The sequence below is a fragment of the Thalia democratica genome, chromosome 9 (assembly GCF_965202585.1).
Source record: "Thalia democratica chromosome 9, ktThaDemo2.hap1.1, whole genome shotgun sequence".
Classification (NCBI taxonomy): Eukaryota; Metazoa; Chordata; class Thaliacea; order Salpida; family Salpidae; genus Thalia; species Thalia democratica.
In genome coordinates this window covers 27611758-27627755 of record NC_139173.1, presented here as the reverse complement: position 1 = coordinate 27627755, position 15998 = coordinate 27611758, and the positions used below count along the sequence as shown (strand labels likewise).

Sequence of the window (15998 nt, the reverse complement as noted above, 5' to 3'; positions counted from 1 at the left end):
TCGAAGCTATTCTTGTTATGTTTTGTATGTAGATGTTATGTTTTCTAAAATTAATTTTTTGTGTTTATCCGGACTGACTTTGTATAAGCTGTGAGATTTATCTGCAAAAACAAAAAAAAAATGGTGGACCTTATTTCCTTTAAGTCTTTGTTAAGTTTTTGGGTAAAAGAGTTTTGATATTTGCGGAGTTATTAATTATTTATTTATTAAACTCGTAAAGGTCATTTTCAAATTTATTTAAGAGTTTATCCTCCGGAGCTCGTTTTTTTGTTGGAAATAAACCGTCATAATCTGAAACATTAGCTTCTGTGTTTAAATATTTTAAATGGAATGCTTTCCATCTCATTTTTGTTATTAGTTTTTCTACTCTTTCGTACATTTCAATTTCAAACTCTTTATCACTGCTATTTATTGGTATACTCTTTAATAAATAATTGAAGTCTAAGTCGTTTTTAACTTTAGAGACTCAGCTTAATTTAAAATGCGAAAAGAAAAATATATACATATACTAATAGTTTTAAAAAAAGGTTCTGGTCGACAGTGCTCGACAAATTGAATTGGAGATAAATATTTATTTGATTATATAAAAAACAGCAGGTTTATACGTTCGTGCATGTGATATATAACCTCATGTACTCATCTGTAAAGCTAAAGTTAGTTAACAATGTTCAACAGAAATCTACAATTTGAAAGTTTTATAATTTTTATGACGTAGTAATAATGAAGGTTTTTGTCTATATATATATTATTATATAAAAACAATGGTTTAGACAGCTGTTTTGTTCATAAAATAAAAAACTTCATGTGCTCCTCAGTAAGCTAAAGTTTAATACTGCATAGCCCGCACAATTTTTAACAGTTCCGTCTGGAATTGGCTTCTTCTTCTTCTGAATTCCACGTTTTACACCATTCTGATCAGATCTTCTTCAAAAGCCTGCAGATGTTCTATCGGCTTTGGTGTACGTGTGGTTTTGAATCCGTGGTCGTCACGTTCTTCTGCTGGCACATCTTCTTCGAAAAACTTCGCCTTACTAGATGTTGCGTTTTTTGTATGAGGGCTTCCTTGTGTTCTGCTTCACTTGCATTCGTATTGTTTTTCGTCGAACGCTTGATTTCAAACTCCTTAAAGTTTGACATCTTGTTTGATCAAATGAAAATTTATTTAAGTTTACTGTTTAACTTAAAGTTTCAAGTTTTCCTACGAACAGTCTTGGGTATTTAATGTTTTTTGCACATGACCTTTGCTTTCATTCTATTTTTCTACTATTCCGATTGTTCAACCAAGCATTGCATTTTTCACTACATAATTGTTCTCGTTTGCATTTTAACTTGTCTTTTTCTGCGGCTTGATGTTTGCATGTGAGCGTTGCTGTCTTCTATTTATTTTTTCATTAAAAGCTTTTGTTTTGTAGAAGAAAAAGATAAATTCTTGATTAATAAAAGCAAAAGTTTTACTGTCAATCCTGGAAAGAAAACATAATATTATAATGCTTAGAGTATGGCGTTCCAAGTCTTTTAACTCCAAATATAGTTCGATAATTCGGTATTGTGCCTTTTTAATTTGTTAGTAAAGCTTGCTTTATGGTTGCTATATCTGTTTTTAAATGTTGTACTAGTGGAACCCACGTAAAATTTGGTTATATCTTTTGTGTTTATATTTGCTCGGTAGATTAATTTTTTGATAGGCAATTATTGTTTAACGGGCATTTTTCTTTCCTGCAGTTGCAGGTTTTTTCTTGTTGTTTGAAGTTTAGGTTGTTTAATATTTTGTTATTGTGTTTAAGAATTTTTGTTTTAAAATTTTCCATACAGCTATAAGAAATAATGAGTGTATTCCTGTTAGAAATTTTGTGATATGGGTCATCATATATATACATAAATTGATAAAAAAAAATTTTACTGATATGTATGTTAATAAATGTTTCACTGTTCTATTTGACAGAACAGCTCTATAATAATCTAATAAAATAACGACTTGAAACGTTCAAGTCAAACGAAGGATTTTTACCATGTGTACAAGAAGCTATTTCATTCTTAACTTGTTCCGTTTGTTCGACCAAATGTTACATTTTTCGTTAAACGATGGTTCTTGACTTTATTTCTTGGCGTTCCAAGTTTTCTTTCTCCGAACATTTGATATATTTTGCATATGATCTTTGCTTTCTTCTACTAATGTGTTATTCCGATTGTTCAACCGAGCATTGCATTTTTTATTACAGAACGGTTCTCGACTCGTTTGCATTTCAATTTGTCTTTTTCTGCGGCTTGATGTTTGCATACGAGCGTTGCTGTCTTCTATTTATTTTTTCAGAAAAAACTTTTGTTTTGTAGAATCAGAGATACATCCGTGATTAACAAAAAATGATTTTATAGTCAAATCTAAAAAGAAAACATAAAATTATAACGACTTTTTTTTCACCAACACTGGTACCTACATCAGTTTACGGTGCGTTTTTACATTTTTATTTCCTGCGACGTCAGTTGCTGGATTTTTATTTGATTTCTCTTTCACTTTTACAATTTTCATCAGCTGCTATAAATATATTTTTTCCAATATCGTCGAGAGCTCACTTTTAAAAAGTTGTTTTTTGATGACTTTCGAATGCCGCATAGTCAATCCGTGTAGCTCTGTCGCACGTATAAATTCAACTTTGTCTACTATGTTGGGGTGCAGCGAATAGTTGGTATTTCGTTGATGTTTCAATCATCGTTGTAGGAGTCATAACTTTGGAAGATTTTTTTTGATGCGGTCATCTATATTGTTTGGTTTTTCCTGCGGACTTTTCGTTTTAAAATATTGCGCACAGTGCGTGGCTTGAAAAACGTTTGGATCTCAATTTCTCTTTTCGAATTTCAACTAGATAAAACGGCACTGCGAATTCTTCATGAGCTGGGAAAATTTTGTTTTGCAGCTTTATTGAATGTGCCTTCCATAAACTTTTTGTTGGCTCCGTCAGTTTTGAAAGGTAAGCTTTCATCAATTTTTACTGCTTTACGTATTTGTTCAGTAGATACTTTTAACCCAGGCGTTTTAGATTTTTCATCTTTGTCAATAAATAGGTAACTCTCTTTTTAATATTCTTATTCATTTCAAGAATTGATAATATTCTGAAACTTCTGATGACCAGAAAGCAAGCGAAGCAAGTCAACTTTAACCTGTGCCTTTCATCAAAAAATTTACACAGCTGGTTATTCCAACAACTCCACATTTAACTTACATCTTTATTTTACAATAAAACCTTTTAATACTCTCTTGTTTATTTGATTGGTTCTCCAAAAGCATTTACATATAGAGAGATGGTCGAACTTTAGACACGATGCACATCCATACACCTATTTTAGTTATTTCATTTAATTTTTAATTATTTAGTTTCCGAATTTAACCACATTTTAAAACTTTTATTCAGTTTGAAAAATGTACCTTTTTTGCAGCGTTTCAACGCTTCAAAAAATACATTTTCAACTTGTTACAATTTATTTTTGTACAATGTGTGTTTGTAGTAGTATTTTTTTCATTATTGGAAAATATAGTTTAAACGCAGATGGTTTCTGCAAGTCTCGATGAATTCAGTTAATTTTTTTCATGCTCCTAAGCCTTTAGAGAGCAGCTGCTCACGAAATTACTTTTTCACATTTTACACTCTTTCGTTCCTGTTCAAATTTTAAGATTATTTGTTTCATACCATCTTGATTTTTTTGTAGAGAACGTTTTGGGTGCGGAGAACCTTAACTCTTTTGCTTTTAAGAAAAGAGGTAAATTTTTTAACACAGCAAAAGTTGAAACACACTTCTTGTTTGTAGAAAATGAATCAGATAGTAAATCGCCAGCTGTTAGTTGAAATGTTTCACAATTTGTGAAGCGACTATTTCAATAGTTCTTGACCAAATGGTAGCATATCACTAGCTTTATCTTAAACAAAACATTTACTTTTCAGGTGAAAACTTTTTAAATAAATATTTTTGTATTTATGCTATTTAAAATATTCAACTTCCTTTTTGGCCTCTCAAGAAGCCTGTTTTTTCTGCTGCAAAAAGTGACTCCTCTTAACATTTCTTTTTTTATTACAACCCTTTTTAAGTGCTATGCAAAGCACTAGCTGTTTATTTGAAACAGGTCAATTGATATTTTAAGCTTACGATCCATTCAGTGAAGTGAAAAATATCTAAAGTCATGTCTCAGTTATTAACATATTATTGTCATCCGTTTGTTTCTGTTGATTTTAATCGGTTTTAAAATCACTGTTGCCATGATTGATTTTGTTTCCAACAGTTTTGCGGGTATTTCCCTGTTTTAAAGAGCGCTGTTGTAATTAAATCAATTTACAACAGAACTGCGGGGACTCCCCGGGCTTCATCACGCTGCTCAGGGCTTCTTCCAACGAGCAGAACCGGCAGCAGGCGAACAACCTGGACTTCGAAAACTTCAGGCACGTGTGCCACAAGTGGCAGTACAAAATCACCAAGGCTTTAGTTGTTAGTTTTTTTTTTAAACAACGTAAAATCAAATAAAATGAAAATTGTTGTCAATTTTGAATAATATTAGTATATTTTAAAAGTAGCACAGTTAAAAATTAGTTTGATGTAAATAAATCAGAGGTCGTTAAAACAGCTTTAGTCTTCATTATTAATTGTAAAATGAAGAAGATATTAATTCTAACTAATTGTTTGAATACTAAATTTAACTCTTAAGTGTTATATGAAAATAATAAACTAACAATATAAAACAGTGCTTGCTGGAGTCTGGTGAATTCGTTCAAATCAGGAACGCCCTGGTCGTTCTCACAAAGGTAAAATTGTTGTTGGATAAAGATTTTTAATTATATGAAGCAACTAAATATTTACTGTTTATTTGATATTGTACGTTTTGTTGTTTCAAAAAAATAATAATCAAAGTTATCTATCAACTTTTACGAGGAGAACAAGTATGCTTTTTTTTTCTAAATTTGCACAATTTTATGTTTTTAACTTTTTTAATTTTAGCTGCACCTAATCCGTATAGCTTCATAATGTTTACTACTTTTTCTAAAATACTCAGCAAGTATTATAAATTTTGTTAAATTTTTTTACTTGGTGTAAATTTTTTTTTTTTTTGTTAGTACCAAAATGGCAATCTCCTTCATTATATCTACAGTTCAATAAACAATTAGACTTTAAAGCTAACACCTTGTTTTTTCGCACAATCCAACTGAGATTTTTTACAATAACATTTCCCCAAACAGATACTGCCGTGCTTTCCCGCGGTAACGGGTCTCGGACAGGCGTTGGAGAAAAGAGTTGAAAAGATTGGTCAGGAGGAAAAAGACAAAAGGCCCGACATATTCGCGCTTGCAATGGGGTATGAGTTGAAATATTCAACTTTTTTTGTTATATTTTGATCATAACAGCTTGTTTAAATAATCAGACATCTGTAGTTTCGATTTTTTATTAAAAATACTGATATTTTATAACAATAGTTCTTACTAATAAAGCAGTTAAAAGAGTTTGAAATAGATAAAACTTAACTGTTAGGTCTAAATCTTCTAGCTTATGCAATCAAAAAAATTTTAATAATTTATTGAAAATACTTCAATCGTTTTATATTTTTACAAACTGCTTTTACATATTCTTAACCTTTTTTTATTATTTCGCCCAGCTACTTGGGTCAATTGAGATCAAAGAAATCTCAGATGATTCCCGAGACTCAGTACCACAACAAAAACAAAAAGAACCCTCTCACCACCTCGAAGCAACAAGAAGTTTCAAAGAAGGACAAAGACGACAAGAAGACCTCTTCAAAGAGCGGTTTGTTTAGAAATGCTTATTCACTTTTTGCAGATTTGATGTTTTTTATGTGACTTTTGTTTTTTTTTCCTTGGGTTTTTGTAAATTGTAAAAAGTATACAATTTAAAAATTTAAGTAAAGTCAGTATTATTGTACTTTAAATTTACTTAGTGGACGTATCTAAAATCTGTGATATAAAACAAAAATAAATAAAATCATACATCAAAAGGTAAAGGTTTTTATTCTGTTTCCATAATAGTAGGTTGATATAACTAACTATGACGTAACACAGAGAACAAGAGAAGCTACTCGAAGACCAAAGACGAGAAAGCTAGCAACAAGAGAAAATCCGAACCAGATTCAAAGTTTATGAGATTTTATTTTTAATATTTTATTTCAATTTATTACAAATTGAAACTAACAAGTTTTTGAAATTGTTTGTATTTGAAACCACATTTGTTTTTCGATCCCTTCATAGGCTAGGCATAATTTATTTTATTTTTTTACACAGTCAGTTTTTATTTGAATTTTAAAATAAGTAAGAATTTTTTCAGGTCTGACAAAAAGAAGGATCGTTCGGAATCCAAGGACAGAAACTCATCAAAAACCAAAGACTCAGTCTCGAAAAGTAATTAATTTTAATTTTGTATATATGTTAAACTTGGATCGTTGAATAATATTTATTAAAATTTGATTCGTTAACTTATGATTAATAATTTAAATTAAGTTACTTTTTCCAGCAATATTAATGATATAACAGTTGCAAAACTGGAGTTAAAAGTAAAAAATAGTACTTAAACCAATGAATAGTAAATAGAAACTAATTGAAAATAAAAAAGAAGCACACTCATTGTCACACATCTCTGTTGATGAGAATTAGAATATTTAAAAAAACTAAACAATGTTTATAAAGATTAGCTCATGCAGTAAAACAGTTTCTGTTATCTTTTTTTTGAACCAGTAAAAATTTCCATTATCAAACACTCATTTTTGTCCCATTGTTGACTTTAAAATAATGAACTTTGCGTATAATTTTACTTGTAAGACGTTTATTGATTTATTTACAAAATATTGTATTAGTTATTAAAATAGTTTTTGTCAAAAGTCTCTGAAATAATCACTGTTTAAAAACATTTACTTATTGAAATCCCATTTTGTATTAAATAAATTATGAATCTAAACAAGCATTGGTTTATTATATTCAATTAATGTTTCACAGATCGCAGCAGCAACGGAGGAGATTCGAAGAAGAGCAAAATGCCACCTCCGAATGGAAGCGGAGAGCCTAGTTAGTTATTGCTAATTAATAGTGGACAAAATAAAAATAGTGTACTTGAAACAATAAAATGCCACCTCCAAATATGATAATTAATGATTTTTTAATACTTATATGAATAGTTAATGTATGAATAATGAAATGCCACCTCCAAATGGAAGTGGAGAAACTAGTTAGTTATTAGTATTAGTAATTAATATATATATATAATTATTACCTTGAGGAAGTTAAAATTCGTAATTTATTTGTTTATAAAATATAACTGGCATTTTTTTAAATTTTTACAATTTTAGTTTTATAATTTTTTTATATTTAAAATTAGCAATCAATCTTATTTAGACTGTATGGAGAAAAAAAAGATTTATGTTAAGAATTTTAAACAAAATCATTTAGTCTCAACAAATTTGATAGCAGATAATATATTTTTTTAATTTAATATATTATTTCTATTTAATGTAAGTAGTTTGTTTTTATAATTAACGTAAATACTTTATTTAAAAGAATAATGAAACAAAAGGTTATTAATGAATTTACTTTTTTAAATTGATATATAAAACATATGAAAAGTAGAATTAGCCTAAGAATCTAACTTTATTGTAGCTTACATTATGCAGTTATAGTTTAGTTACTTTAATTTGATTTATTACAAAGTTTTTAATTCTAGAATCAAGAACTATTTTTAGTAAAATGCATTTAAAAAACAGCTAGCATTAAATGTTACTTCAAGTTTAGTGCATAAAGTTTATCATAATACCACAGTTGAATTCGATCAGCCTACTTACCAAAATTGTTTTAGCCCTCTAATGTAGTAAGAAAAAAATATACAGAATGATTTTCAATCCGAGCTTTCTTCTAAGCAGAGTACAATTTGATCCAACGCTGATTATTTCCATAACCACAATCTTTCTTGCTATTGTAGATAACTAAATCATAACTGAAAATTATTAATCACTTCTTTTTATACTTAACTCTTAAATTTCAGTGGTTTAGCTTGTTTTTCTAAGTAGTGACGTAAGAAGAAAAAAAAAACATAAATTTTCTTGCAATAACTCTTTTATATTAAGAGAAACACATGACATATCATCATTCTTACTTCGCAACTTTTCAAAACTCGTAGCTGATGCAAACTCAGCTCATAATGAATTTATTCTTTGAAAGCTTTTTGTTAATACTTTAAATGCAATCAATTTTAACAAGCTTGACCAGCAGTGTGCGCTTTAACTCTTTCAGTGACGTAAGAAGAAAAGAAAAACTTTTTTATTTTAACAAGTTTGTAAATAAAGCGAGACTAAATTACAAAATATCCTATCAAGTCTCTAAAGCAAATAGTTTGTGATCGTTAATACAGCTAATGTTCAATGATTACCAAATAACTTTAGAGATGCATAAGAAACGTTGGATTAAAGTCTATAAGAGTGTTAATGTTATAAACATGATTTATTTTAATAAATTTGCTTAAAATACGTCTAAAAATTAAAAAAAGGTAATCTAGTTTTTACAGTTGTGTTTTAAACTGTTTGCTTTTACAATAAATTTTAAAAATTAGCATATTAAAAAACTTTATTTCGGTCAATTTAATACAATGATAATAGTAGTGCAAATTAATTATTTTATTCACTACCTGGATTCGGTGGCAAAAAAAAACGATCTTGTCAAGTATGGTAAAATAGTAAACTGTAACATATAATAAAATAGTGATAAATATAATAAACTGCAGTTAACTATTTCATTATACTTGAGAAGAAAGTTTTTTTTAGCCACTGAAACCAGGTAGTGAATAAAATACTTAATTTGCAGTAGTGTTATTATTTAAGAAAGCTCTTTACATTCCAGTATATTAAGCAACATTTTCTAGTGATAATAAATAATTATATAACAATTCAGTACCAAACACAAGTCACAATTTAGTTTAAACAAATAAAATTTGTTTAAAATTACATGCTTTTTGAAAATACATACATATTATAGTAGTATTAATTGATTAAGAAGGGATGAAAAAAATAGTTGTAGGCGTTAGCTGCATTATTTCTAAAAGTTTTAATATATGAGTACACTCGTATGAACAAAAGACATTTGATAGATAACTCGATTTTAAAATGAAAAAAAAAACCTAGTAAATTTCGTTAAGAGTATTAAGGTTGTTGAAACATGTAGATATTTAAAGGATGTAAATAAAAGTTAGGGAACTATTTTTATTTATCTAATAACAATAAAAAATACTGTGAATTAAAGTAACTTGGCTTTGTAGGAGTTTTATAAAGTTCCTATTAGTCATCAAAAACCTATTAAACCAGTTTTTATAAATACTTAATTATTAGCAGAGACGCAAGCAGGAATATTTAATCTTTACTTTAATGCTACTACTTCTTTAAAAGTTCAACTGCTAGAATTTTTTTATGCATTTTAATGAATAACAAAATAATTTTTACAAATACTATTTCTCAACAGCCGACATCAAGAGACGCAAGGTGGAGTCAAACGGCGCCAGAGAGTCTTCAAAGTCCAAGGTAAGCAACGGGACTGTGACGTCATAAAAGTATGACAGCGTCACACTCACAGCTCGAACCTGTTTTCCGCCACACAAGTTTTTCACAATTTTGTACAAATTTCAAAAAGTATATCATCGAGCAAATTTATTCAATCATTCGCAACATTTTATCTCGTTAAACCACTTCACGATGATGCTACTGAGGATTTTTTTCGTCATAGAAGATTTCAGAAGACGTCATTCAATTTTCAACAAGGAGAAAATTTTAACTTTGTTAGACGATGCCACACAACTAGAATATTAAATTTAGATGATTTCATTCAGTTTTCCTCAAAGAATTTTCATGAGATTATCAAAATTAGTCCATCCTATTAATATTAAGAGTGCTTCCGAAATTTTTACCGCTCGTTTTTCTACTGTTTTTTTTATAGATAATTCCTGTAAATAGTAAATTTCGCGTTAGTTTTTTACTCAAGCTGTTTAAGCCCAAGTTTGTTTCGCTTATTATGACGTCATAAGAGCGGGGGTATGGAGAAATATTTTGTCGGAAGTAACTGAAATTTGTTCTCAGGAGTCGAAAGAGCATCGGTCCAAGTCGCAAGGAGGAGAAAGAAAGGTTAATTATTTTTAATATTAATTAGAAAGCTATTGTCAATTAAAAATACCCGCTATATTAGTTGTAGGCAAATTTACACTTTCCATATCAATCTTTGTTTGGAGCTTTTTCTACATATGATTAAGAATACTAGATTAAAATCACATCAAAATATTGAATTTGAAAAATATGTTTAAAAAACTGTATATGTTGAATTTAATTATAATTTAAATAACAGAGAACGTCGGACGGGAGAAAGGCGCCATCTAGGGAGAAATCGGAAGACAAATTGAAGAAGGAGTCGAAAAAGAGGCAACATTCGTTGGGTGAGAATAAATTATTTTGTTTAAAAAACACTTAAAAGTTCACAGGATTGCTACAAACTCAGGATTACTCAGCTAGTTTGAGATTGTTGAAAAATACAGGCTAATTTGGATTTTTTTTTCTAGATATAAGGGTATTTTTTAAGATAAAACCTTTTTTCTTTGATATAGTGAACTTTTTTGTTTCTTTTGTTTATACTTGAGTATTTTTTGGTATAAAAACTTGATTAACGGTATTTTTTACTTTTCTATTTAAATATATTGTATCTTTTAATCTTATTCCGAACCACGTCAAAGTCAGGCTAGCTTAATTTATCTCAAGCCAGTTTTTAATCACTCAGGCTGACTTTTTTACTTAAAAGAGTGGCAACCCTGTTTATATAAGTTTTTCTTTTTCGTTTTTAAATAAATTTAAATAAATCATAAAATTCTTCGTTTACATCAAAACTATTGAATTAAGTCCACGGTAAACATCATAGGGTTTCGCTTTTTGTAAGCAGAGAAATATTTTAAGTACAATGCTAAGTTAATTTTTAATAAAAAGATAATATATTTAAAATAACTAAAACAATAGTTTTCAGGAGTTAAAATAACATTATGCTTCATATTTGCTGTAGTTCGGTTTTACAATTGTTTCATTACTTTTATTCATAAATTTTGCAACTTATATTACTATGATAAACTGTTGATGTTTTTACTTGGTAAATTTAAAAATATGATACTTAAATTTGATTGGTGTACGTAAGAAAAAGTTGGTACCATAAGTTAAAACCGGTTTTTGTATTTTTTGTCATTCAGTATCATACGAACGCAGTCCAAAGGATAAAGACTACAGAAGACCCAACGAACAAGATGATAGATATTCGCATGGTTAATATTTTAAATGGATGATTTTTAAGAACCAGTAGAAACTTGTAAGGATTTTTATCAATTACCAAAATGAAGTTCCTATATGAATTACTTATTGAAATAAAACGCTGCTAAAGTGCTGTTTGTTTTTTGTGAGTGAGAGCATTACAGCTAAATTTAAATCTTATGTTTTCATACATGACTGGTTTTTCAATAATAAATTTTTATGTTAAATTTTGGAATTTGTACTATGTGTTCAGCTTCAAATGATTGGCGGCCATCTGAGGATTTCGAAAGAAGACCGAGGCGAGATGAAAGACATTCATACGGTGAAATTTTCTGAATGAACTAATCATTAATAAGACCTTTACTGCTGATTAGTTTGTGACAACCGTAGAATTGTACTCTGTATTCGAATGGTGAAAGCTTTCGAATAAATTCGAACTTAAAAACACGATTGGCTTTTGACAACTAGGAACAAACACACTTGACTAAATTTGTTTAAAAAAAATTGTACCCTTGAATAATATTTATTTTTGAACAGTGTTTAGTTTTCACACCAGTAGTACTGTATAAATAAAATGTGCAAATTAAATACTTTATTTACTACCAGGTTTCGGTGGCAAAAAGATACGATTTTTTCAAGTATAATAAAATGCTAGTTTAATACCAGTAGCATTAAACAGGGTTGCCACTCGGTCAGGAAATCAGGAAAAGTTAAAAAAATTAACAAAAGTCAGGAAAAATTGGGGGATTTTGAAAAAAAGTCAGGAAATTTGATAAAATTAAAAAAAAAATCAGTTTAAATTTACAAAACTCCTTGTTTTCCAAAGCCTTCAAATGGTAAAAATTAATAAAAAGTCCTTCAAAGTCAGAAAAAAATTCTAAAATTTTCCTAGAAATTTAAAAAAATATTTAATTTTATTTACAATGCCTTCATCTGGTATAAATTAGTAAAATATCCTTTATAAAACTGCAAAAATTTTCTAACAACATATTGAACAGCTTTATATAGTTTCAAGTGTTATATTATGTATTTTAGAATAAGTTTAATTTAAGTTAATTTAAGAGTTTGATTTAGAAAAGTCAGGAAAATTTTGGTAAAAAGTCAGGAAAAAGTCAGAAAATTTTTCTCAGCTTGATCAGTGGCAACCATGATTAAATATCTCTGCTGTTTATTTGTACAAGTGTTGTGACTAATTTCAGATCTTAGCTATCATATCTATGTTTTTACTAATAAAGAAATTATAGTTTACTTTTACAAATTTAAAAAAAAATTCAGACCGTCACCAGCAGCATAGCAAGTCGAGATCTGGGAGCAACAGTAGAAAGGTAAAAATTATTTAAATAAATTATAGTTTAAAAAAATAAAGTAAATATCAGGTTTGCAACTTACTCAGGCTTATTCGTCAGAAAATGACAACCGTGTGTAATTTATATATTTTTGAAATGTCATAAGTAATTCTCAACTGTGTTTCATTGTCTTTGAAAGTTTAATTTGTCAACTACATTCTCATAACTTTTAGATGTGTGTTTTGTTACTATAGTTGAATAAGTTTTAAAATTTTAGAACATATTGAATTTTGTAAACTTAGTCGTTTTACTGAGCTTACTTAATAACACAGTTTTACTGATTTAACATTATGACCAAAATAAGAATATGTTATCAACCTTGTTTTAATGAGAAAAATAACTTTAAAAAATGCGCACTAAAACACATTGTATTAAAAATATTTTTCTAGCCTGTGTTAAGTATATCAGTAATTAAAAATAAACTTTTGATTGTTGATAAAAATTTTATTCAAAGTCTGAATTATGCAAAACAACTTTAAAAGTAATGCTATTTATTTAATTTTGCTCATTTCAGAGTAGTTCAGAAATATAAGCATCTATAACTAGTTTTTTTTTTTAATTGGCTTCAATAATTTTTTCACCATGCTTTAAGAAAACATATTTTAAATGGATGGGTGTTGTTTGTTTTTTATAAAACAATCGCAAAATATTGTTACGCTTTTTATATATTTTGTGATTAAAACAATTTTTTTATAACTAAAATATATTTTTACTAATTTACTTTTTATTTGAATCATTTAGGGTGAATACCACTCCAGAGATAAATCGTCGAAGTCCTCTGTTAACCACCACCGTTACTAAGCAACATTAACATCGTTGCTAAGCAATTGTTGCTGCGGGTTAACGACTTACTAAGCAACCATCGACAAGTTGCTATGGTGACGTTTTCTCAGGTACAGATGACCTACAGATGAAAATGAGACATTTTGCGTTTCAACCTTCAATTATTTCCTCATTTTATGATAAGTTAAAATAGAAAATTTAATTCAAAATAGTATATTTAGAGTATATACATATGTATTTTTAATATTTATATAATAACGTTCTTTGTCGCACTATACTTGTTTTAAATAAAAATGTAATATATATCTTCAAACAAATAAATAATATATAGTTTTTCAACTAGACATAATGCCTGAAAAATAGTTCAAACACACTAACCATGATTATTTATTTCTATTATAATGATTTATAAATATTTATGAATGGTAATTAAAGTCTACAATACAAACGTTATTTATAGTAAAAACTTGTTAAACAACTAATTTTAATTATCATTTTGACAACAAGTCTTAGATCACTTCATCTATTTCCTAAGATTTCGAAACCGCTTCACATAACAAGAAGTTTAAAGATTTATTCCAAGCTGAACTACTGAAGTATATTACAATTAGAGTAACTTCTTAACAGGCCCAACTTATAACAAATAGCTTGTACTGAATAAAACAGCGTGCTTTAACTTTTTGTTGTTAAAAAATTAAGCAGCATTTCTACTTACAATCATATTTCGAGTTCTATTGATCGAGTATTAGTCCAACACAAATTTCAAAAGTAATAGAAATTAATATTCAGTTACAAAAATACTAACAGGGTAGTGTTAATCTTAAGTAGTTATCATAATTTCTTCGAGCTTATTTTAATTAAAATAGTTAAAAAAATGGTTAGTTCAGGACTTTGTAATGCCACAGTTTAGGTATCTTACAGCTTATGATGGTTTCAGTTCAAGTGTAGTATCTTTCATAACCCTTGAAATGGTAGTTTTGTAATTGTTCATTAAAGACCTTAATTCTTGATCAATTTTGTACTAAATTTGTTTTAATTTATTATTCTAAGAGAGTTTTGTCAGAGATTTTCGTACAAGAATTTATAAACTTAACAAAAAAATAAAGATTGTAGCAAGATTTCTGTCTGAAAAATTTTAGTTAATAATTACTCGATATATTTTTTTGGGTAGCTGTCTAAATTGCGCGAGCGTACAAAATTGTACGAAAACACCAAATTGCACGAAGACTAATTTGCACGAGAGCGCAAAATTGCTCGAAGGTTCACTTTTGCACAAGGGTATATTTTTGCACGAGCATACACTTTTGCATAAAGGGTCATTTTTGCACGAGTGACAATTTAGCACGGAGGGTCAGTTTTGCACGGATTTTGTTTCCTTCCCAGGGACGGGTCAAAATTGCGCGTAGACATTTTTGCACAAAAAATTTATATATTATTTGAAAATAAATATTAAGTAAAAATAACTAAATAAAAAAATAGTATATATAATATTTTTAAGTAGGAAAAACAATTTCAAGTCAGAAATATAAAACAACTAATAATAAATTTTAGAAAAATTAAAAAATAAATAAGATTTTTCAAATTAAATAATAAATACATTAAATAAATCTCCAAAACAAAAGTTAGTAAAATTAGTAAAAAAAGTCAATTTAAAATAAATAATAATAAATTGAAAAATCAAAATGAACAAATTAAATAATAAACAAAAATCAATAAAAAAAAAGTTGTATAAATAAAAGCTATATTATAAAATTAGATTCTAACGGTTAATAAAATACAATTGCCAAAAAGAGTTTTATTTATATTAATAACTTATTTTTAAATAAAAATAGAAGTTAACTAATTGTAGCTGTTGTATTATTTTGTTTGTTTCATTTTAGTCAAAAGCTTGTATCTCCTTTTTCTTATAAAAACGTAAGAAAAAAATTTCTTCTGACAGTGCTTTTTCGCAAGTCTTGGTTAGATAAAGAAAAACAGAACAGGAGAAACTTAAGAGCTAATTAGAGTAAAACGCGTGCAAATAGTAATGCAACTAAATAAAGTTTAGACAAATAGAAAATAATGATATATAAATTATGTTTAAAACTTTTATATAAAACGCAAAATACAATTTTAAACATAATTTATGGAAGTACAGTACACAGCCGTAACAGAACTTTCTGTACAATAAAAATTTCATCAGACGGATTTTCTCCTTTCTAAAGTTATTTTATTGTCTCACTATTTCGCATGCTCGTTTTTTTCTGTGCAAAAGTATCTTCGTGCAATTTTGTCCCCTCATGCAATTTTGTAAGCTCGTGCAATTTTAACACCTACCCATGTAAACATTATTTTTAATCTTGTTTTATTTCATATTGAAGTTTAGTATAGTTTTAATTTAAATATACATCAATACATATTTATTCTTTAATAAGGGATATTTTTATTAAATTAAGATTCTAGTTTTATTTTTATTAAAAACTTTTCAAATTTATATTAGTTTTTAAACACAATAATTTAGTTTCAATTAAAAAATTTTAAATAAATAAAATTAATATAAACCTAACTAAATTAAAATTAATTACACTAAT

General features: G+C 27.8%; 1 protein-coding gene across 2 annotated transcripts in view; it reads left to right on the top strand.

Moving 5' to 3' along the window:
* The window catches only part of LOC145843875 (THO complex subunit 2-like), a 33672-nt gene extending 19939 nt beyond the window's left edge, over positions 1-13733 (top strand). Inside the window, exons 28-39 of one of the 2 annotated variants that reach the window (XM_082951133.1) lie at positions 4330-4473; positions 4728-4787; positions 5220-5335; positions 5633-5781; positions 6054-6126; positions 6316-6389; positions 6981-7049; positions 9486-9544; positions 10097-10141; positions 10359-10446; positions 12575-12624; positions 13387-13733. In XM_082951133.1, coding sequence (XP_082807259.1) covers positions 4330-4473; positions 4728-4787; positions 5220-5335; positions 5633-5781; positions 6054-6126; positions 6316-6389; positions 6981-7049; positions 9486-9544; positions 10097-10141; positions 10359-10446; positions 12575-12624; positions 13387-13446 — 987 coding nt within the window. In that variant the 3' untranslated portion in view covers positions 13447-13733. The remainder of the gene's footprint in view (positions 1-4329; positions 4474-4727; positions 4788-5219; positions 5336-5632; positions 5782-6053; positions 6127-6315; positions 6390-6980; positions 7050-9485; positions 9545-10096; positions 10142-10358; positions 10447-12574; positions 12625-13386) is intronic. The other variant, XM_082951134.1, reaches the window with a different exon arrangement.
* Positions 13734-15998: the final 2265 nt, after the last annotated feature.